Source organism: Octopus sinensis, linkage group LG18 (assembly GCF_006345805.1).
Source record: "Octopus sinensis linkage group LG18, ASM634580v1, whole genome shotgun sequence".
Classification (NCBI taxonomy): domain Eukaryota; kingdom Metazoa; phylum Mollusca; class Cephalopoda; order Octopoda; family Octopodidae; genus Octopus; species Octopus sinensis.
Window position 1 is genome coordinate 8,469,348 of NC_043014.1, and position 25,548 is coordinate 8,494,895.

The following is a 25,548-nucleotide window of genomic DNA, read 5'->3' on the forward strand; positions in this document are numbered from 1 at the left end:
TACCAACTCTGCAGGTGTATGTGTGGGAGTGTCTAGAGTTATTGATATATTGGTATGTATTGATTTGCTTCTCAAAATAAATCTCTTTCATCTTAAACAAGAAATCAGGACTAAAGCAGCCACAACTGCTTTAACCTTTCTTTTGTCTCTCATTTAAAAGATTTCATTATAAAAACTGTTGTAGTTAAAGCATTAGTTATTCCTTTTTCTTTTTTTCTTTTTGTTAATATCCTCCGCTATTACCACCACTTTGTTACACACTTAATGCTAATTCTCAGCATGCATATGTTGCTCATCCCCAACATACAGGAGTGGCTGTGTGGTAAGTAGCTTGCTAACCAACCACATGGTTCCGGGTTCAGTCCCACTGCATGGCATCTTGGGCAAGTGTCTTCTGCTATAGCCTCGGGCCGACCAAAGCCTTGTGAGTGGATTTGGTAGACTGAAACTGAAAGAAGCCTGTCGTATATATGTATATATATATATATATATATATGCGTGTGTGTGTTTGTGTGAGTGTGTTTGTCCCCCTAGCATTGCTTGACAACCGATGCTGGTGTGTTTACGTCCCCGTTACTTAGCGGTTCGGCAAAAGAGACCGATAGAATAAGTACTGGGCTTACAAAAAATAAGTCCCGGGGTCGAGTTGCTCGATTTAAGGCGGTGCTCCAGCATGGCCGCATTCAAATGACTGAAACAAGTGAAAAAATTAAATACATTTCTTATTCCCACTTGCATCAACACAGTTTTCTTGGTAACCTGCTCAAACACACAGATGTTACTAAGCTAAACCCCCTCCCCTCCTACATGATTGTTGTTAACTTCCACACCATAATCACTTCTAATAGTTACCTCTCCCCTCCACTATTCCTCACCATCTCTCCTACTCAACACTCCATATTTTGGTGATCCTTGTTACATTTCCCTCTGTGACACACAAAAGTACCATCCGTTCGTGGCCATTGCCAGCCTCGCCTGACCCCCGTGCTGGTGGCACGTAAAAGCACCATCCATTCGTGGCTGTTGCCAGCCTCGCCTGGCACCTGTGCGGGTGACACGTAAAAAGCACCCACTACACTCACGGAGTGGTTGGCGTTAGGAAGGGCATCCAGCCGTAGAAACACTGCCAGATCAGACTGGGCCTGATGCAGCCTTCTGGCTTCACAGACCCCAGTTGAACCGTCCAACCCATGCTAGCATGGAAAACGGACATTAAATGATGATGACGATGATGATGATTATTCTTTCCCAGTGATTAGTCTTAAACAACTACAAACCTGATCTCATTGTCTTTCAATCTTTATTTCAACTGTCTTCATACTTATCAGTCATGCTGTTTCTCGTGTGCTTAATATCTATAGATCTTCAGTAGAATCATTAAACATACAACAAAACCAATATTCAAAGCATTAAACTTTTAAAAGTGTAATATGTCCAGCCTATGAAAATTGGTCAGCAAGTACATCAACATCAAAATAATATCAAATGGAAATTGTAGTTGTGATACCTGTGCCAGTGGCACGTATAAAGCACCATCTGAACGTGTCTGATGCCAGCGCCGCCTTGACTGGCTTCTGTGCTGGTGGCACGTAAAAAGCACCAACCGATCGTGGCCGCTGCCAGCCACCCCTGGCACCTGTGCCGGTGGCATGTAAAAAGCACCATCTGAACGTGTCTGATGCCAGCGCCGCCTTGACTGGCTTCTGTGCCGGTGGCACGTAAAAAGCACCAACCGATCGTGGCCACTGCCAGCCTCCCCTGGCACGTAAAAAGCACCCACTACACTCACGGAGTGGTTGGCGTTAGGAAGGGCATCCAGCCGTAGAAACACTGCCAGATCAGACTGGGCCTGATGCAGCCTTCTGGCTTCACAGACCCCAGTTGAACCGTCCAACCCATGCTAGCATGGAAAACGGACATTAAATGATGGTGACGATGATGATGATTATTCTTTCCCAGTGATTAGTCTTAAACAACTACAAACCTGATCTCATTGTCTTTCAATCTTTATTTCAACTGTCTTCATACTTATCAGTCATGCTGTTTCTCGTGTGCTTAATATCTATAGATCTTCAGTAGAATCATTAAACATACAACAAAACCAATATTCAAAGCATTAAACTTTTAAAAGTGTAATATGTCCAGCCTATGAAAATTGGTCAGCAAGTACATCAACATCAAAATAAATATCAAATGGAAATTGTAGTTGTGATACCTGTGCCAGTGGCACGTATAAAGCACCATCTGAACGTGTCTGATGCCAGCGCCGCCTTGACTGGCTTCTGTGCTGGTGGCACGTAAAAAGCACCAACCGATCGTGGCCGCTGCCAGCCTCCCCTGGCACCTGTGCCGGTGGCATGTAAAAAGCACCATCTGAACGTGTCTGATGCCAGCGCCGCCTTGACTGGCTTCTGTGCCGGTGGCACGTAAAAAGCACCAACCGATCGTGGCCACTGCCAGCCTCCCCTGGCACGTAAAAAGCACCCACTACACTCACGGAGTGGTTGGCTTTAGGAAGGGCATCCAGCTATAGAAACACTGCCAGATCAGACTGGAGCCTGGTGCAGCCTCCTGGCTTCCCAGACCCCGGTCAAACCGTCCAACCCGTGCTGGCACGGAAAACGGACGTTAAACGATGATGATGATATAACTTTTGACAGGTATATTTGAGTAGATATGTCAAACAGATATATTGAAATATAGAAGACTTATAAAGGATACAGTGAAGTGCAGTAGACTTCTAACAGATATGGCAGAGCATTAGTGAATTTGCTGTAAATATGTGAAATGCAAAATTCCGATGCATGATAGTATAATCCATTATAGGATAATAAAAGAAAGGTAAATGTAAATATATATGTATATTTTAAACAGATAATATGATGGGAAGCAAAAGGAACATTCTATAAACGAATGTTTTTAATAGGCCAAAAGAACTGATTTTTAAGTGAAACGGTTACTTTTATTATCTTTATATATAAAAGAGAGGTTGTGTGCTGTCTGTCTCCTACGATTTAGATTCCTAACTACTCCCACATTTTGCGGTGCAGTTTAACCAAAACCGGGTATCTTATAGTCGTGGTTCATATTGAGCCCTTCTGGGTATTAACGCGTGTCTACGATGAGTCTAGGATTTTAAAAAAATTTACCATCATTTTTTTCCATTTTAATGCATTTTTTCGCTATTATATAAGGGAAGTAACTCTCTAAAAATGTCTACGATGAGTCAACGATTTTTAAAAAAAATTTACCATCATTTTTTTTCCATTTTTAATGCATTTTTTTGCTATTTTTTGGCTATAACTCTCTAAAAATGCTTTTTAGTTATTTCCCTTACAAACCCAAGCAACGCCGGGCGATACTGCTAGTTATTATTATTAGAGCTTCAAGCAAAATGCCTTCAGATATTTGTTCTGCCTCTTTAAGTTCTTTTTTCAAATCCAACCAAGCACAGCTTTGAGTTTTGGCTTTTCTGAGATGATTACATAAAGTACTGGGGGTTGATTTAATCAGCCTACACCTCCCCACTCCCAAACATCTTTGCCTGTTTTAGAAAATTTTATTACTTTTATGAAGATTATCAATGTGAAATTATATATTCAGCATGAGCAACAATCTTCAGATTGCACTTTGACAACATATCACTTGCTGGGTAGCAATAGTACTCAATACACTACAGAACACCAGCCATTTCCTTCCTTCCTCATATAAGACACCTCCGTTATGTAATCTAAATTTTTAACTGTGCTATTTTTATCTCTAAAAGATAATTGATCAGTTTCTTAGCAATACAGGTGAAGGCTGTAACTATTTCACAGACACACACTTGGCCAATAAATTAAGATGCTTTACTTCAGAATGATGCTTGCACTTCCAAAAAATAGCAAAATATATTTAACCCTTTAGTGTTTAAACCGGCCAAATCCAGCCCAATATATTCTACATGTTTTATATTCAAACTGGCGATATCTAGCCTCTCACTCCTAACCTACAATGCCATTCTGAAAATAAACAATCACATCATTGAAATCTCAAAGCTATAAGATAATGCATGATTAATTCAAAACAATTTGAGTGAAAAATTATTACATTTAACAGAGTATTCTGAACACTAAAGGGTTAAGCACCTAATCTAAGAGAAATGAAATGACCAGCACTCTATACTATAATCAGTAAAACAGAACTCTGTAAGTAGTAGATATAGAGTTCAAATCTGTCTGGGCTTGTCTGAGATTATTGCTTATAATAGCTAAATATCATATTGTTTAATATGAAGTGCAGTGCTGATGGCTTTCGCAAACTTTATCAGATTTGTAAGACTGATGTAGTTGATAGCCAGATGAAATGTTTCTTCAGTTGATGTCTGTTGGGAAAATCTGAACTAGGTGAGAGAGCTAGCAGGTTATAGTTCTGACTGGGAATGATTGCACAATCTTTGCAGTAGGACTTTGCGATATCAGACTCAATAAACATTATGAAAGGGGGATTGATATGTGCATCAAGTATTACCAACTAAAGCTGTCATCAATTTGTCAATTCAATGGAGAGAAACTATTTTAGTAATTGTAAAAGAGGCAGAAATAGAACTCAGCACATCTGATCTGCCGACCACCTATGTTTTTTGTGTTAGTGAATGAGTTTTTGTCAAATAGTCAGATGGTCTTCGTGTAAACTTACTGATGTGTGCTTGTGTGTGTTGCAACCGCACCAGACCTGCTTTGGGAACAGTATTCTTATCAGGGTCATATGTCAAGTTTTGTGGAAGTCACCAGAGCTAAAATTTTTCAGGCCCTGAAGAAAAAGTCTTAAACTTTTACAAAACATGTTAATCATAGGAAATTTGTGGCTTGAGTAAGTCACACTACTTTCAGAAAAATATTATACTTATTTCGTTAAATTACTGATGTGTCAGTAGTGTTTGTTTTCCATATTAAATTTTGCTATTGATTACTTCCATAGATTTTTATTGGCACAGCATTTATAAACCAATTAATTTTATTAGATACATTTGAAAGTCATAAACTAATTGCCAAAAAGCGTTTGATTATAATGGCTTTAAATACAGTTTTACATGTCACTTCAGAGTAGAAAATCTAATTGCACATTTAAACTGTAGTCTAGTCATCATTGTTTTTCTGCACATGATGAAATTGTAAAAACACAACAGTGGTTTGAATTTCTTTACAAATAAATTTAATTAGTCTGTGAAAGTAATGATAGGTAAAAATTTATGAATTTACCCATCATAAAGTTACTATGTGTGTTTGTGTGTGTGTGTGTGTGTCTGTGTATATATATATATATATATATATATTAATAAAAAAAAATGAAGAAAAAACACAAGAAAAAAAAACAAGCATGTGAGGACATGGTACATGCAAAGTATTAGCAGACACTCGGGGAAGGAAAGAAAGGCAGTTTTATGTTTCAAGCAAAGCTCTTCTTCAGAAACAAGAGACAGAGTAAAAGAAGACAGAGAAAAAAAATCGCCAATGATCCACGTATATATATATATATATATATACTAGCAGATTGACCCGGCTTTGCTCGGGTGGATAGAAATTTGATGAATAACTTGTTTAAGCGTTAATTTTGACGAAATTGCATTCCATTTTATCCATACTTTTGGAAAAATCAAAACAAAGATATTGTCCGCAACAACGCATATTTTTATGAATTTGAAACCGAGCAAAAAATGCAATTAAATTATGGTAAATTTTTTTATCATCGTAGACTCATTGTAGACGCGCGCTAATACCCAGAAGGGCTCGATATGAATCACAACTATAAGATACCCACTTTTGGTTAAACTGCACCGCAAAATGTGGGAGTAGTTAGGAATCTAAATCGGAGGAGACAGACTCTCACACACACAACTTCAGTTTTATATATAAAGATATATTCAAGGAAGTTAAAACGTCATAGCTGTTCATAGAATGACTATTATTTTTGCACCTGTATAGCACTTAAACAGTATAGGTGACTCGTCAGACTCAAATGACTGAAGGTGTGTAACCTCCAGCTGTAGAGATATTATATGCCTTTGACCATTTGAGTCTGATGATTTGCCTATACCACTAAGCAATTTATAGGTGTGAAATCAATGGTCACTCTATGACCAGCCATAACATTTAACTTCCTAGAAAATTTTTTACTGTTCTGTTGCTTTAGAGTGTGCTTCCTTTATTGGATATATGAACTACTGATGTTATATATATAGGCGCAGAAGTGGCTGTGTGGTAAGTAGCTTGCTAACCAACCACATGGTTCCGGGTTCAGTTCCACTGCGTGGCATCTTGGGCAAGTGTCTTCTGCTATAGCCCCAGGCCAACCAATGCCTTGTGAGTGGATTTGGTAGACGGAAACTGAAAGAAGCCCGTCGTATATATGTATATATATATATATATATATATATATGCGTGTGTGTGTTTGTGTGTCTGTGTTTGTCCCCCTAGCATTGCTTGACAACCGATGCTGGTGTGTTTATGTCCCCGTTACTTAGCAGTTCAGCAAAAGAGACTGATAGAATAAGTACTGGGCTTACAAAGAATAAGTCCCGGGGTCGAGTTGCTCGATTAAAGGCGGTGCTCCAGCATGGCCGCAGTCAAATGACAGAAACAAGTAAAAGAGAGAGTAAGAGTATATATATATATATATTGTAATGGGCCTCACGGATGTGATGACAAGTGATAGCAACCTTTGACAATATGCTAACCCTAACCCTAAACCCTAATCAAGCTATGTGAAATTGTAGTCATGGCCAATGCTGGTGACATGAAAAAGCACCCATTACACTCTTGGAGTGGTTGGCATTAGGAATGGTACCCAACCATAGAAACCATGCCAGATCAGGCCGAAACCAGGTGTAGCTCTCTGGCTTACCAATTCCAGTCGAACCATCTAACCCATGCCAGCATAGAAAGCAGATGCTAGATGATGGTGGTGGTGGTGGTGGTGGTGGTGGTGGTGAAGAATAAAAAAACCTGCTTTAGTGAATCGAAAAGGAGTGACGTTTCATCTGGACAATGCATGACCCCACACTGCAAAGATCACATCACAGGAGATCAAAGAGCTTGGTTGGGAAAAAATTCCCCATCCACCTTATTCTCCCGAGCTTGCTCTTTCAGACTACCATTTGTTTCATAGTTTACAGAATCATTTGGGAGAGATAAATTCCGCAAGCGAGGAGGAGGTCGAAACTGACATTTCAGAGTTCTTCGCTTTGAAAACCAAAAGAGTTTTACATTGATGGGATCAAAAAGCTTGTAAATAGATGGAAGGAAGTCATAGATAATCAGGGAAAGGACATTGATGATTAAATTTCAATTAAATATAACAGTTGATCACTTGTTTTCCTTATTCAAAATTCGGACAGAACTTATGGGATGACCTGATAATTCATTGTTGTAAGCAGAAGCAATGACAGCCCGGTAGGTTGTTGACTTGTTGAGCCGAGTTCAATATTCCTTACATGAGAAGCCATCAGCCGCAGTCCAATTTCCTATTTTGGGAGAGGTGTATCTCTCATCTGCTTTTTTTTTTTTTTTGACTTGTTTCAGTCATTTGACTGCGGCCATGCTGGAGCACCGCCTTTAGTCGAACAAATCGACCCCGGGACTTATTCTTTGTAAGCCCAGTACCTATTCTATCGGTCTCTTTTGCCGAACTGCTAAGTGACGGCGACGTAAACACACCAGCATCGTTTGTCAAGCAATGCTAGGGGGACAAACACATTCACACAAACATACACACACATATATATATATATATATATATATATATATATATATATATACATATATACGACGGGCTTCTTTCAGTTTCCGTCTACCAAATCCACTCACAAGGCTTTGGTCGGCCCGAGGCTATAGTAGAAGACACTTGCCCAAGATGCCACGCAGTGGGACTGAACCCGGAACCATGTGGTTGATAAGCAAGCTACTTACCACACAGCCACTCCTGCACCTAATTTAATTCACATTGTAAATGGTAAATTTTTAGGCTTCTGCATGGCTTTCATCTACCAAAATTCCACTCACAAGATATTTTTTTAAAAAGACTTAAAGACTCCGCCGGTTACGACGACGAGGGTCCCAGCTGATACGATCAACGGAACAGCTTGCTCGTGAAATTAACGTGCAAATGGCTGAGCATTCCACAGACACGTGTACCCTTAACGTAGTTCTCGGGGATAATCAGCGTGACACAGAGAGTGACAAGGCTGACCCTTTGAAATACAAGTACAACTCATTTTTGCCAGCTGAGTGGACTGGAGCAACGTGAAATAAAGTGTCTTGCTCAAGGACACAACGCGTCGCCGGGAATCGAACTCACAACCTTACGATCATGAGCCGAATGCCCTAACCACTAAGCCACGCGCCCTCACCACAAGATATTAGTCTAATAAAGACTGTGGCAGAAGGAAATTTATTGCTCTAATTGCTGTAAAAACTTCTAAACCACACAGCCATACTTAACACTACAAAAAGCCAGAGTTCTCCTCTAGCTTTATAGATCCCTGTAGTTTGAGAAAAATGAATAATTAAGGTATTAAAAGTCAAGTTCCTGATCATCACGCAATTAAGCGAGAGCTTAATGTTTCTGAGAAGCACATATGAATGTGAGATATAATCCTTTATCACTAGTTTCAGCTTAGTTAACACTTTTAGCAACAGGATTTGACGGGGATAAGAGGATATTTGAAGCCTTATATCTCTTTAATTATTTAACTATTATTAATACTTCCACCACCACCACCACCACCACCACCACCACCACCAATAATGTTACTTTTGCTGCTGCTGCTGCTGTTGTTGTTACTACTACTACTACTACTACTACTACTACTACTGCTGCTGCTACTACTACTACTACTACTACTACTACTATTACTACTACTACTACTACAACTGCTGCTGCTGCGACTACTACTACTACTACTACTACTACTACTACTGCTGCTGCTGCGACTACTACTACTACTACTACTACTACTACTACTACAACTGCTGCTGCTGCGACTACTACTACTACTACTACTACTACTACTAGCACTGCCACTACTACCATTGCTGCTGTTGTTACTGCTACCTTTTGTGTGAGGGCCAAGTTCTTGGAAAGCCCAGTTTGACAGGTGGCTTTTATTCTCATATCTTATGAGACGTCTCTTAGTCCCAAATTCCATACCCTGGTGCTTTTAAATTTTAATGTGCTTAATTACTTCATTATCATTAATGGTACTTGTTTAATTAACCTCAGATGTTTGTGTTAATTTTGAATCTATGTTATGCTTCAGTGTTGATATTGGTTTGATGGTGGTATTGTGAGCTGGCGAAATGCGTAGCTGTATTTCGTGTGCCGTTACGTTCTGAGTTCAAATTCCGCCGAGGTCGACTTTACCTTTCATCCTTTCGGGGTCGATTAAACAAGTACCAGTTATGCACAGGGGTCGATATAATCGACTCAATCCTTTTGTCTGTCCTTGTTTGTCCTCTCTGTGTTTAGCCCCTTGTGGGTAGTAAAGAAATAGGTATTTCGTGTGCTGTTACGTTCTGAGTTCAAATTCCGCCGAGGTCGACTTTGCCTTTCATCCTTTCGGGGTCGATTAAACAAGTACCAGTTACGCACTGGGGTCGATATAATCAACTCAATCCATTTGTCTGTCCTTGTTTGTCCTCTCTGTGTTTAGCCCCTTGTGGGTAGTAAAGAAATAGGTATTTCGTCTGCAGTTACGTTCTGAGTTCAAATTCCGCCGAGGTCGACTTTGCCTTTCATCCTTTCGGGGTCGATAAATTAAGTACCAGTTATGCACTGGCGTCGATATAATCGACTCAATCCATTTGTCTGTCCTTGTTTGTCCTCTCTGTATTTAGCCCCTTGTGGGCAGTAAGGAAATAGGTATTTCGTCTGTCGCTACGTTCTGAGTTCAAATTCCGCCGAGATCGACTTTGCCTTTCATCCTTTCGGGGTCGATTAAACAAGTACCAGTTAGGCACTGGGGTCGATATAATCAACTCAATCCATTTGTCTGTCCTTGTTTGTCCTCTCTGTGTTTAGCCCCTTGTGGGTAGTAAAGAAATAGGTATTTCGTCTGCAGTTACATTCTGAGTTCAAATTCCGCCGAGATCGACTTTGCCTTTCATCCTTTCGGGGTCGATTAAACAAGTACCAGTTAGGCACTGGGGTCGATATAATCAACTCAATCCATTTGTCTGTCCTTGTTTGTCCCTTCTGTGTTTAGCCCCTTGTGGGTAGTAAAGAAACAGGTATTGCTTTTATGTTGATTTTGGGTCTTGTATCTATGTTGATCTTGGCTACTTTCTATAACAGTCTTCTCAGTTTTCCCGCCTGATCTGACCTTTAATCACTGAATCAATATTAATTTTATTTTCCTGGTAAACTATTTTCATTTTAAATGCATTTTTTTCATATTTATCTTTTGTTTTTTGTTCATTACAGCCATATATCATTGACAAGTGCCCGGGGAGTGAACTCACTTTCACAAATTGTGCTATCTTCAGTACTGTTGACGATTTTATAACCAAGTCAATCAAGTAAGTGTTAAGTAATCGTTTCTTCTTTCATTAAGCCATCAGATATTAAAGAACCAAGTCAATATTACTATTTTTAAAGGTGGTGCACTGGCAAAATTGTTAGCATGCCAAGCAAAGTACTTAGTGGTATTTCATCTATCTTCATGTTCTGTGTTCAAATTCTACTGAGGTCAACTTTGCTTTTCATCCTTTTGGGGTTGATAAAATAAGCACCAGTTGAGCACTGGAGTCAATGTTATAAACTTGTCCCCAACCCCCGAATTTGCTGGTCCTGTGCCAAAATTTGAAATTAATATTCATTTAATTTCTATGATCAAAGTACCAGTTATGTACTGGGGCCTATCTGTGGAGTTTAGATTCTCTTCTTGCTGCACCCATAATAGAGTTGAACTCAGCATTACAAGTGAAGCAACCACTTGGGATGAAGCTATCTACAGCAGCAAGGTGTCTCTAATTTTTGTGATCTATTGTTGGCTAGATTGGCCGGATCACTTGAAAGTCAAGTGTCTTGGCTATGGACTCAGTACAATACTGGTGATATCATAATCATTGTCATTTATCACTCAACTTCCATGTAAACTCAGTTGTTTGCTATTGACTCTGACAACATAGCTCTCTTTGTAATCGTCATCATCGTTTAACGTCCGCTTTCCATGCTAGCATGGGTTGGACGGTTCAACTGGGGTCTGGGAAGCCCGAAGGTTGCACCAAGCCAGTCAGATCTGGCAGTGTTTCTACAGCTGGATGCCCTTCCTAGCGCCAACCACTCCGTGAGTGTAGTGGGTGCTTTTTATGTGCCACCGACACAGGTGCCAGATGAGGCTGGCGAACGGCCACGCTCGGATGGTGCTTTTTACATGTCACCGGCACGGAGGCCAGGCCAGGCTGGCAACGGCCACGATCGGATGGTGTTTGTTACGTGCCACCAGCACGGAGGCCAGTCGATGCAGTGCTGGCTACGGCCACGTTCGGATGGTTCTCTTATGTGCCACCGGCACTGGTACCACAACTACTAATTCCATTGATGTTGATCGATTTTGATTTTGATTTGATTGTTTGATTTTTGTCTTAATTTTAAAGGTGCAGGCATAGCTGTGTAGATTCATTACCACTATGTGGCACCTTTGACAAATATCTTCTGCTGTAGCATCAGGTTGACCAATGCTTTATGATTCAAATTTGGGAGACATAAACAGCATGGAAGCCTGTCATCATTGTCATTTTTAATATCTACTTTTTCATGCTTGCATAGGTCAAATAGAATTTATTGAAGCAAATTTCCATGACTGGGTGCCTTTCCTATCACTAACCTTCATCTGTTTTCTTTGTAAGATAATATTTCTTTATTGCCTAAGGTGGTGAGCTGGCAGAAACATTAGCACGCCAGTTGAAATGCTTAGCGGTACTTCGTCTGTCTTTACATTCTGAGTTCAAATCCTGCCGAGGTCGCTTTTTGCCTTTCATCTTTTTGGGGGTTGATAAATTAAGTACCAGTTGCATATTGGGGTCTATCAAATTGACTGCCCCCCTCCCCCCAAAATTTCAGGCCTTGTGCCCAGAGTAGAAATGTATATTTCTTTATTGCCTAAGGTGGTGAGCTGGCAGAAACATTAGCACGCCAGGTGAAATGCTTAGCGGTACTTCGTCTGTCTTTACATTCTGAGTTCAAATCCCACCAAGGTCGCTTTTTGCCTTTCATCTTTTTGGGGGTTGATAAATTAAGTACCAGTTGCATATTGGGGTCTATCAAATTGACTGGCCCCCCTCCCCCCAAAATTTCAGGCCTTGTGCCCAGAGTAGAAATGTATATTTCTTTATTGCCTAAGGTGGTGAGCTGGCAGAAACATTAGCACGCCAGGTGAAATGCTTAGTAGTACTTCATCTGTCTTTACATTCTGAGTTCAAATCCCACCAAGGTCGCTTTTTGCCTTTCATCTTCTTGGGGTCGATAAATTAAGTACCAGTTGCATATTGGGGTCTATCAAATTGACTGGCCCCTCCCCCAAAATTTCAGGCCTTGTGCCCAGAGTAGAAACGTATATTTCTTTATTGCCTAAGGTGGTGAGCTGGCAGAAACATTAGCACGCCAGGTGAAATGCTTAGTGGTACTTCATCTGTCTTTACATTCTGAGTTCAAATCCTGCCGAGGTCGCTTTTTGCCTTTCATCATTTTGGGGTCAATAAATTAAGTCCCAGTTGCATATTGGGGTCTATCAAATCGACTGGCTCCTCCCCCAAAATTTCAGGCCTTGTGCCCAGAGTAGAAACAAATATTTCTTTATTCCCTGACATGTTTTCACAGAAGCTTATTTACAACTGCCATGCAATGTCAAGACGAGGAAGCACAAACACAGACACACATGCATATCATCATCATCATCATCATTTAGCATCTGTTGTTCATGCTGGACTGTTTAACTAGAGCTGGCATCTGAGTTTGTAGGTTTGTAATAGATATCTGTCTCTATTTTGTTCCTGACTTTCTTAATAAGGATATCTAAAAATGGTAGTTGTTCCTGGTTGTACTCTATCATAAATTGGAGGTTTTCATTTATTCCATTTAGAAGTGTTTGGAATTCGTTAAGTTTTTCTATACTTTCATTCCAGAGGATGAAGCAGTCATCGAGATATCTTTTCCAGTTGTTTTGAATGTAGGTGGAAATGGAATTTCCATATTTCTCGAGTGTTCTCTGGTATATATATATATATATATATATATATTTATTATATATACACTAATCCCTCGACTATCATGGGTGTTTTGTTCCAAAATCCCCTACAATAGGTGAAAATCTATGAAGCAGAAACAGTACTGCACCATATATATATCTTTTGTTATTTTAATAATTTGTATATATATACTAGCAGTATCGCCCGGCGTTGCTCAGGTTTGTAAGGGAAATAACTATATAAGCATTTTTAGAGATGTAAAGTATAATAGCCATCACAATATGGCTAACCACAAGAGGGGGGTGTTACTGTAGCTTTTTACGTTCTGAGATTTAATAATAAACTTTTAGAGAGTTACCTCCCTTATATATGCCACAAATGCATTAAAAATGGGGAAAATTGATGGTAATTTTTATTTTAAATCGTAGACTCATCGTAGATGCACGCGAATACCCAGAAGGACTCGATATGAATCACGACTATAAGATACCCGGTTTTGGTTAAACTGCACCGCAAAATGTGGGAGTAGTTAGGAATCTAAATCGTAGGAGACAGACAGCACACAACCTTACTTCTATATATATAAAAGTGAAGTTGTGTGAGTGTCTGTCTCCTACGATTTAGATTCCTAACTACTCCCACATTTTGCGGTGCAGTTTAACCAAATTCGGGTATCTTATAGTCGTGATTCATATCGAGCCCGTCTGGGTATTAGCGCGCGTCTACGATGAGTCTACGATTTTAAAAATAATTTACCATAATTTTTTTCCATTTTAACACGTATTTTATCCGTGTGTCGATGGCGGCGGAGTTGGCGTCCATGCTCACACCTGCACTTGTGTTGCTTCTCCCCCTTCTTCCCTCCCTCGTGAAGCTGTGGGGAAGGGAGTGTAAGGAAATCAACGTCGTAAAGCGTTGTCAAGGAGACTAGCGTTCTTTTAGAACAACGACTTCATGGCTTGAAGTCGCCAAAACAGAAATCGCTAAAAAAGCTGAAACAGATCCACAAAAACGGCAAAAACCACTACACAGGGCAGGTTTCCTGTGCAAACAATTTGCACAACCGAATGTTTTAGTTGTTGCACAAATCTTTATATATAAAAGTGAAGTTGTGTGTCTGTCTCCTACGATTTAGATTCCTAACTACTCCCACATTTTGCGATGCAATTTAACCAAAAGCGGGTATCTTATAGTCGTGATTCATATCGAGCCCTTCTGGGTATTAGCGCGCGTCTACGATGAGTCTACGATTTAAAAAAAAAATTACCATCATTTTTTCCATTTTAATGCATTTTTTTGCTATTATATAAGGGAAGTAACTCTCTAAAAATGTCTACGATGAGTCAACGATTTAAAAAAAAATTACCATCATTTTTTATTCCATTATTTTGCTATTTTTTGGCTATAACTCTCTAAAAATGCTTGTATAGTTATTTCCCTTACAAACCCGAGCAACGCCGGGCGATATTGCTAGTTTATATATAAAGATTTTATTATTAATGCAAAACAACACCATGGAGGAATTGACATAAGCTTAAATAATAAACTGCGATATGGCAAGTGATTACTGTACACATATATATATATATATACCTTGACAGCTAATCCGGTATCAACATTGCAGGTTTCTGCTTCTTGAGTTTTCAGTTCCATCATATGAAGGAGTTCAAAATGAGTTTCTTTTACAAGTGAATGATAATATTCAATTTTTTAGCAGTGACACATAGTTTAAGTAGCCATACACAATATTGAGTGTTAGTCTACATACTGAATCCAAACAAAATCCACTCCATTATGAAGTGAAATAATGATTCAGACTAAGTTACCTGAGATAAATTATTCTTAAGAAGGGTATAATTCTAACAAACTATTAAACCTTATCTTTAGAGATGAATGGTTTTTCCAATATCTACATTTACATTCTATTTCAGTTGGTTTAATCTCTGATGCTCATCAGGAGATTTGTATATAAGTCTCAGACAAGATTCAAACTTAGGAACACTTATTTGAAAACTTGGAGGTGGGGAATATTGTATGAGGTGAATGACACATATTTGTGAAAGATCTGTGATTTCGATCAAAGTAGCATCATTTGAGTCGTACTTGGTTTCCATTATGCATTCCCTTTCGTTCTATATCTCTTACTCGCTCTCTGTCTCTCTCTCTTCTCTTCTTTTTTCCTCATTCTTCTCTCTTCTTCTCCACTCTTTCTTTTCTCTCTCTTCTTTTGAACTTTTTTTTTACCTTTCACCATTTCTCTTTATTTGTATTACTGTTTCTTCCTTCCTTTGTGAGTCGCTCTCCGACTATCTATCTGCGGCTTTATATAGCTATGGTAAGACCTCACCTGGAATTTGCATCACCGGTCTGGAACCCCTATCTTGCCCAGGATATCAATCATCTGGAAGCCGTTCAGCGACGTGCAACCAAAAGAATACCCTCCATCAGGCATTTGCCATATTCTGAACGCCTTACTTCTCTGGGCATGGACACATTGAAACTCCGACGTCTGGCAGCTGACTTGGCAGATACCCATAAAATTATCAACCATCTTACGAACAATAACTCTGAGCACCTTTTCAAACTCCACCTGTCTAACACCCGTGGACATATTTACAAAGTCAGAAAACAGCACAGCTCCCATGACTTCCGGAAACATTTTTTCACGCTGAGAGTTGCTGAAGCATGGAACAAACTGCCGGCATCAGTTGTTAGTTGTCGGAGCACTGCATCCTTGAAAACTTCCATGCTTTCTGAGATTCGCCAACACTACACCTGATTTTCTCCCCTCCATACACACACGAGCATGTATCTGACTCATACATTGTTCACTTTCCAGACATTTGTACATTACTGCATATACTTTATACGCACTTTCTGACAAGTTGTGGTGCACCTGAGCACTGTATACAATAATTTCATTATTATTATATTTTAAATTATTTGGTTCTTAATGACTTTCTTTTCTATCTATGTCCTCACACACTCTCTCTCTCTCTCTCTCTCTCTCTCTCTCTCTCATACTTTTTTCTATATATCCCTGCAGATATGTCATCATCAAAAATCCTAGAGGTATTGACTATAAAATCTCAGTCATTCACAGTGACCAAGTGGGAAGAAGTCGTGTGACATTTAATGCATTACATGTAAGTATAACACACTTTACAACTAATATATGATTTGTGTTTCTTTGTTTTTCTGCATGTTACATCGATAATTCTCAAAGAAATAATCAATTTTGGCATTGATATTTTTCATATATAAATTAGTCATCAAATAGTTACAATTTATTGCACACCTTACCCTTTTCACAGGTATACATCTCTTTGCCTTCAGCAAAGAAAGAAATAGCAGTGACATATCATTTCCCAGTTCAATGATCTGAGTAAAGTGATTACAGCCAGGAATTGAGACAGTGTTGACTTGATTGTTATTTTTCAAACTGTTTCTTTCACATTGTGTGTATTTACTGACATGTTTCATTCAATATTTTTTCCATCTGTCTTTGGAAGCACTCCATCGGTTACGACGACGAGGGTTCCGGTTGATCCGATCAACGGAACAGCCTGCTCGTGAAATTAACGTGTAAGTGGCTGAGCACTCCACAGACACGTGTACCCTTAACGTAGTTCTCGGGGATATTCAGCGTGACACAGAGAATGACAAGGCCGGCCCTTTGAAATACAGGTACAACAGAAACAGGAAGTAAGAGTGAGAGAAAGTTGTGGTGAAAGAGTACAGCAGGGATCACCACCATCCCTGCCGGAGCCTCGTGGAGCTTTAGGTGTTTTTGCTCAATAAACACTCACAACACCCGGTCTGGGAATCGAAACCGCGATCCTACGACCGCGAGTCCGCTGCCCTAACCACTGGGCCATTGCGCCTCCACATCTGTCTTTAACCCTTTAGTGTTCAGATTATTCTCTCAAATGTGATGTTTGTTTATTCATATTGTTTTGAATTAATCATGTATTATCTTGTAGTTTAGAGATTGCAGTGATGTGGGTTTTTTTTAGTTTTAGAATGACATGGTAGGGCTGAGGTAAGAAGCAAGCTCTGGTCAGTTTCAATATAAAACAGGTTAAATATTCTGGCCGGATATGGCCGGTTTGAATGCTAAAGGATTAAATGATATTTCTCAGCTAGACCAGAATAGTCAGACTGAACCCTGGGCTAAACAATAGCAATAATAGTAATAAGTGAACATTTGAAATATATATATAGGCGCAGGAGTGGCTGTGTGGTAAGTAGCTTGTCTACCAACCACATGGTTCCGGGTTCAGTCCCACTGCGTGGCACCTAGGGCAAGTGTCTTCTGCTATAGCCTCGCACCGACCAAAGCCTTGTGAGTGGATTTGGTAGACGGAAACTGAAAGAAGCCCATCGTATATATGTATATACATAAATGCGTGTGTGTGTTTGTGTGTGTCTGTGTTTGTCCCCTAGCATTGCTTGACAACCGATGCTGGTGTGTTTATGTCCCCGTTACTTAGCGGTTCGGCAAAAGAGACCGATAGAATAAGTACTGGGCTTACAAAAAAATAAGTCCCGGGGTCGAGTTGCTCGATTAAAGGCGGTGCTCCAGCATGGCCGCAGTCAAATGACTGAAACAAGTAAAAGAGTATACAACAAGATGCCTCCAGCAGATTGAACTTTTAAGCTTATAAAAAAAGTAGTTGCTTAATACTTCATCCATTATAGTAACTAGCAGAAAGACTGCCCTACAGGTGGTTTTTCTGCTAGTTGCTCAATGATATTTACACATTTGATTCCTAATTTGGTTGTTGGGCCTCATGGAGGCAGCTGGCACCCATGCTGGTGGCACCTTTTGAGCATTGGACCTCACAAAGGCAACGTGGCTGATGCAAGTGTCGTATAACTGGCACCTGTGCTGGTGGCACGTGAAAAGCACCTTTCAAGTGTTGGGCCTCGTGGAGGCAATAACAAATGAAGAGACCTTTGGCAATATGCCACGTTTGAGTAGAAGACCCATCAAGCCAAATGAAATCATAGTTGTGGCGGATCCTGGTGTCATTCAACTGGCACCTGTGCCAGTGACACGTAAAAGTACCCATTACATTCACAGAGTGGTTGACATTAGGAAGGGCATACATCCATAGAAACCATGCCAAATCAGACTGGAGTCTGGTGCAGCCCCTCATCTTATCAGCCCTGGTCAAACTGTCCAGCCCATACCAGTATGGTCAATGGACATTAAAAGATGATGATGATGATATTACATCTAATTTTCTTTTGTATCCTTTATTCATCTAATAGCATTCATTCATTTGCTCATTTTGGGCCTAACTACAGAAGTGTGCTTCCCCCATTGACTGTTTCTTCATAACTTACTGGAAAATGGATATTTGTTAATGAAATTTTCTACAAATACATTTCGAATAATGTAGATTACAATTATATTGGAATTTTTTGTGAAAATCATTTTCACAAACACTTTCACAAATTCAGCTTGGGGATAACTTAGCCACCTTCCTGCTACATAATATACTAGATGAGTCAACAAGGTAAGCCCTAAGTGTGCACTTTACTTACTAGAAATAACAGTTGAATTTCTGTTAAACTACTCTTTGTCTTCATGATAATAAGGGGAACATCTCTATATATATATATAAACGGCAAAATGTGTGTGTGTGTGTCCTTTATACAAATCCACAATTTTTCAGTTAGAGGGCTCGCACTTTCTATAGTCCTTCAAAACCGCCTAAGGGTGGTCGTGCACATCTTTACATTTCCCCAGTCACCCCGCAAATTCATAAAAAAATCAATAGAAGTGACTTTTTTGTGAATTTTCTATCCCAAACCCAATCAAAATGCCCGAAACTTGATATGCCAATTGAACGCCAGCTAGCTGTATGTGATTGGTCGGAGATTTGGACAGTACTCGTGTATATGTGTGCACGCACGCAGCTGTATATGCATGCACTAGCACTATGACCTGGCGTTGCCGGGTCATAGTGCTAGTGTTAGATAATGTAGTATTATATGTGCAATATCCGAAAAAAGGATTGGATGATCATAATGTGAATGCCTTTGATCATAGACATACACAGTGTAAGTTGAACGGGGGATACTGTACAACAAACTGGATTTAGAAGGATTATTGAAATATAAATATTTATGAGAATCTTCTTGTGAAATATTCTATGTTGTTCTGTTCTCTATTTCAGAGGAACTGGGCAAGCCTTCCACTTAACCAAAAGGTGGATGTGACTCCCATTCCAGAAGGTTCCTTGGATTCTATTGAGTCTATCATTGTTGACATTGATTTCTTCAGCAAGAAGAAGTAGGTATTTTATCATGTGCACCATTTGTTCTTCTTTGTATTTATAGTTGTTGGGATTGAAAGAACTGTAGATGGCCTCTATGGGGATCTCTGAGCTGTATGTAACATCAGGGCCTAATTGTTCCAAGACCATTCCATTCCTCTGAGAAGCTGTCACAGTGTTATTTGGGCACTCATGTACATTCACTTCACACTGTGATATATATCATTCACAGTTGTGCTGTGTAGACAACAAACTGTTTATCTTCACTCCCAGTTATAAATGTAGGCTGTGATTTCATTGCACAGTGTAAACTCATCATCATCATCGTTTAACGTCCGTTTTCCATGCTAGCATGGGTTGGACGGTTCAACTGGGGTCTGGGAAGCCTGAAGGCTGTGCCAGGCCCAGTCTGATCTGGCAGTGTTTTTACAGCTGGATGCCCTTCCTAACGCCAACCACTCCGTGAGTGTAGTGGGTGCTTTTTACGTGCCACCCGCACAGGTGCCAGGTGAGGCTGGCAACGGCCATGGTCAGATTGGTGCAATTTACGTGCCACCGGCATGTATATATATATATATATATATCATTATCATCATCATCATATAACATCCACTTTCCATGGGTTGGACAGTTTGATTGGAATTGGCTGGGCAGAAGACTGCAGCAAGCTTTAGTGTCGGTTTTGGTATGGTTTTTGCAGCTGGATGCCCTTCCTAACATCAACCACCCTGCAGAGTGGACTGGGTGCTTTTTACGTAACACAAACAGAGGTGAGGTCAGTTTTGGCATGGCTTTACAGCTGAATGTCCTTCTAAACACCACCCACTTCACAGTGTGGACTGGATGCTTTTTACACGGCATCAGCACTTGCAAGGTCACCAAATAATGTCCAAGACAAATATCCTTTGGGAGGAGGGGACATTGGAGGAGGTCATCCCGTGCCAGATGATGAAAGGTTAGAGTGTGACAAAGAAATAGATTGAGAGATTATATTTTTCAAAAATCATTTTGTCGTGTGATTTTCCTTCATAACAAATTGTAAATCAAATATGAAAATGAAAAAAATTTGTTTTATTCAAAAATATATTTCAGAATATTAATTATAAACACACAGACATTGGCTGTTTGGTAAGAAATTTCCTTCCCAGCCACATGGTTTCAGGTTCAGTCCCACTGTGTAGCACCTTGAGCAAATGTATTCTACCAAAGCCTTATGAGTGGATTTGGTAAATGGAAACTGAAAGAAGCCCAACATATGTGTGTATGTGTGTGTATTTGTGTTCAATCCCCATCACCACATGACAACCAGTGTTGGTTTATTTACATCCTCATAACTTAGTGGTTTGGCAAAAGAAACTGGTGGAATGAATACTAGTCGTAAGAAAAATAAGTGTTGGGGGTCAATTTGTTCGACTAAACCCTTTAAGGCAGTGCCCCAGCATGGCACAGTCCTTTGACTGAAACAAGTTAGCAATAAACATGACTTGTGTGTCTTTTCCTTTAAAAATCACACAGATATCTCATAGAATCATGCTTTCTCCTTATTTGACAGAATATCAAATGATCCCATGGATTCTGAATGTATTACGAATGAGTTTATTCAAAAGTTTACTGGGATTTTATTCTCAGTTGGAATGCCATTTGCGTTTGAGTTTGAAATGAAGAAAACGGTCTTTTCAGCTTCTGTAAAAGAGATTAAAGGTAAATACAATTTCTTTTCTCTTTCTGTTTTCTTTTCTTTCCGTTTTTTCCTGCAGTGTTTTTATAAAACCTTTCTTTTTATGCTATTGCCAGATTTTTTTGATGTCTTGCATTCTATTGCACATTTAGGTAGTGAAGTAATAGACTTTATTGGAATCTTTTGTAAAATAAACGCCTCTTCATATCCAGCTGCTTTTTCTTTCAGTAGATATTCATACGAAGATATGAATTTGTAGAAACAGCCAACCCCTTTTCATACAGAAAAATGAATTCTGAATTTGATGATATGATGATATCATCATCATCATCATCGTTTAACGTCTGTTTTCCATGCTAGCATGGGTTGAATGGTTCAACTGGGGTCTGGGAAGCCAGGAGGCTGCACCAGGCTCCAGTCTGATCTAGCAGTGTTTCTACAGCTGGATGCCCTTCCTAACGCCAACCACTCCATGAGTGTAGTGGGTGCTTTTTACGTGGCACCGGCACAATGCCAGACGAGGCTGGCACAAATAAATATTCAAATCATCATCATCAACATCATAATAATAATAATCATGATAATAATAACAATAACAATTCTTTCTCATTTTGACACAAAGTTAGCAGTTTTGAGGGGAGGGGGAAGCCAATCACATCAACACCAGTGATGTAATTAACTTCATGATATTTATTTTATGAGCCCCAAAAGGATGAAAGATAAAGTCACTCTACATAAAGAGCTGGTAAAAATGTCGCCAAGCATTTTTTCCAATGTGTTAAAGATTCTGTCAACTTGTTGCTTTTATAATAATAACAACAATAATAAAAGATTTTCTAACATTAGCACAAAGCCTAAAAAAGTTGAGAGAGAGGATTAAATCAATTTCGGTATTTTACTGGTATTTATTTTATCAACACTGAGACAATTCTGAGTTCAAATCCTAAGGGGCTGCTTTGGCTTTCATCTTTATAAAAATAAGTACTCCGGCGCAGGAGTGGCTGTGTGGTAAGTAGCTTGCTAACCAACCACATGGTTCCGGGTTCAGTCCCACTGCGTGGCATCTTGGGCAAGTGTCTTCTGCTATAGCCCCGGGCCGACCAATGCCTTGTGAGTGGATTTGGTAGACGGAAACTGAAAGAAGCCTGTCGTATATATGTATACATATATATATGTATGTGTGTGTGTGTCTGTGTTTGTCCCCCTAGCATTGCTTGACAACCAATGCTGGTGTGTTTACGTCCCCGTCACTTAGCGCTTTGGCAAAAGAGACCGATAGAATAAGTACTGGGCTTACAAAGAATAAGTCCCGGGGTCGATTTGCTCGACTAAAGGCAGTGCTCCAGCATGGCCGCAGTCAAATGACTGAGGGCTGGCAAACCAGATGGCTACACCAGGCTTCAATCTTGATCTGGCAGAATTTCTACAGTTGGATGCCCTTCCTAACGCCAACCACTTTGAGAGTGTAGTAGGTGCTTTTACGTGCCACCGGCATGGGGCCAGTCAGGTGGTACTGGCAACGACCTCGCTCGAATCTTTTACACATGCCACCGGCACAGGTGCCAGTAAGGTGATGCTGGTAATGATCACGCTCAAATGGTGTCTTTTACATGCCACCGGCACGGAGGCCAGATAGCCAGTCTGGCAATGATCACGCTCGGATGGATGCTCTTAATACCTTACTAGCACAGGGCTCGAGTGCCAGTAAGGCAACGCTGGTAATGATCAAGCTCGAATGGTGCCTTTTAAGTGCCACTGGCACAGAAGCCGGTTAGCCGCTCTGTCAATGATCACACTCGTATGGTGCTCTTTGCACCCTGCTAGCACGGACGATGTGATAAAAAATGCTAGGTACTCACATTTTCACTCTCTCACCTCTTTGCATTAACACAATTCACTTGTCTATTGAAATATATATTTACTGTCCAATCCTTGATTGTGTAGTAAAAAGTTTATGTTGCAATCACTTGATTTTGAGTGTTACCCCACTGAGTGGCACTTTGGCCAAGTGTCTACTACAATGGCCTTGGTTAGCCTCTACCATTGTAAGTCTGTATAAAAGTCCTTTGTGCATATACATGTATGTGTGTATGCCTGTGTGTTTATGTATTTATTTCCATGTGTCTTCACATTGACTTCATTTAAACTATTTCAGTTTGTTTAAGTCTTCTGTAAATATTATATCTTATAATTCCACGGTATCATAAGTTTCATGTTGTTGTTGTTGTTTGTTCCTTCTCGAGCCATGTCTGGCTCATAAGGGCCAGTTTCCCGGTTTCTTGGCGTATAGGTTCCCCACCTGGACGGGACGCCGGTCCTTCGCAGGTGAGCTGCAAGATGCAGGAGGAAAGACTGAGAGAAAGTTGGGGCGAAAGAGTCAGCAATTACCTTCTGCCAGAGCCGCGTGGAGCTTAGGTGTTTCGCTCATAAACACACACATCGTCCGGTCTGAGATTCGAACCCACGATCCCTCGACCACAAGTCCGCTGCTCTAACCACTAGGCCATGTGCCTTCACATAAGTTTCATGTGAACATCAATGAATACAGATACCTTACTTTGAAAAACTGAGGCTGGAAATAGAAAGTGTATCTAACCTTTGAATGCCTCCTCAATAAGCTTTGTTTAACCCATGCAAGTATGGAAAAAGCAGATAATAAAAAAAAACAATGATGACAACAATTACATTGGAAGCAATTGGTAGCAGAATTGGTAGAGTGACTGACAAAATACCTTACAGTATTAAGTTACATTACTCTACTTCCTAAATTCAAGTTCTTCAACTTTTCTCTTTCTAGAGATGATAAAATAAAAACTTGTAATATATAGACCACCCGCGCCAACCTCATTAAAAGTGCAGTTCTGCCTGCAATGTTATATGGTAGTGAAACATGGGCTACCACAAAGAGAGAAGAGCAAAGACTGGTAACGGCTCAAAGAGCCATGGAAAGGTCAATGCTTGGTATCTCGTTGAGAGAGCACATAAGTAGCAAGATCATCAGAAAGAAGTCCGGTGTGAGAGATGTCATCGCAGAGTATACACGCAGCAAGTATAGATGGGCTGGACACGTCGCCCGGCTCACCGATAATCGGTGGACGCACGCAGTTGTCAAGTGGTACCCGTATGAGCGGAAAAGACCACCCGGAAGACCTCCACGATGGTGGAGTTACAATTTCAGGAGGACGATTGGGATCACGTGGATGAGAAAGGCGTGATCCAGAGAGCAGTGGACAGCGTGCTGTGATCAGCAGTGTCAAATGGACGCCTGACGGACTGGTTGGTCAAGGTGATCAAGGTATTATAGATGTTGATATAATTGGCTACCCCTCTTTCCCTAAATGTGGTCATGTGCCTATGTTAGAAATCATTGTCACATTTACATGTATTCTGTTCCCTTCAGTGGGAATATTTCTGATATTTGTGATATTTTTGTTATTTAAATATTTTTTAAATTCCAGTGTTTGATATTGCAAACCAAGTGGGTGGCACAGCCGGTGTACGAGGGGTATGTAGATCACAATTCTATCTATGTGTTTGTGTTTAGTATACAAGGTGATATCAAAAGGTTCCCAGATTAGCTATGTTTAATAAAAAATAGTTTATTTACCTAAGTTTTAACATCTTTTTTTTCTAAATAGTCACCGGTCCCAACGTTCCTGCTACTTTTAGAATCTGGCCTGGAAGTCATTTTCTGTAAGCAAGTTGAGAACCTTGTGTGATTCGCTCTAGATTTCAACAATGGTGTTAAAATGGCAACCTCTGAGCTGCATTTTCATATTGAGGAAGAAATGGATGTCCACAGGGGCTAAATCTGACAAATAGGGTGGGTATGGAAGCGATACCATGTTGTTTTTGACAAGAAACTCACGAGTGAGGAGAGCTTGGTGACAGGATGCATTGTCATTATGAAGAATCCAATTCTTCGCACCCCAGATCTGGTTGCTTTCACCAAACATCCTCCCTCAGACACTTCAAAACTTTGCAGTAGAACTCTCGATTGACAGTCTGACCCTGGGGGACAAATTCTCAATGCACAGTACCTCATTTCTGTGGGTGCTGCTTGTGGTAGACCTTCCAGATTGCTCATTGTCTTCCAGGGATGTTCTTCTGCTTTTGAAACTCTCGTGCCACTCAAAACATTGTGTACAACCCATTGCCTCATCACTGTAAGCTTACCAAAGCATGCTCAATATCTCTAGAGCAGATCTCCCAAGTTTAACGCAAAATTTCCTGTTGGCTCTTTGTTCCTGTCCATGACAAAATTGCCGACTACAGCATACACATGATCACAAACACACAAATTTCACAACTTGTGAAGTAAAAACAGTGATATCACTTGGCACACTGCCTCATGAAGGTC

The 25,548-nt window shown here is 40.1% G+C and overlaps 1 protein-coding gene across 3 annotated transcripts in view; it reads left to right on the plus strand.

Moving 5' to 3' along the window:
* The window catches only part of LOC115221374 (vesicle-fusing ATPase), a 105,776-nt gene that overhangs the window by 29,386 nt on the left and 50,842 nt on the right, over window positions 1-25,548 (plus strand). For all 3 annotated transcript variants that reach the window (XR_005002765.1, XM_029791549.2, XM_029791548.2), the window contains exons 2-6: window positions 10,459-10,553; window positions 16,270-16,369; window positions 19,412-19,527; window positions 21,063-21,211; window positions 24,647-24,693. Coding sequence is in view for 2 of the 3 variants with exons in the window: in XM_029791549.2 (XP_029647409.2) it covers window positions 10,459-10,553; window positions 16,270-16,369; window positions 19,412-19,527; window positions 21,063-21,211; window positions 24,647-24,693 (507 nt within the window). In the remaining variant the exon portion in view is untranslated. The remainder of the gene's footprint in view (window positions 1-10,458; window positions 10,554-16,269; window positions 16,370-19,411; window positions 19,528-21,062; window positions 21,212-24,646; window positions 24,694-25,548) is intronic.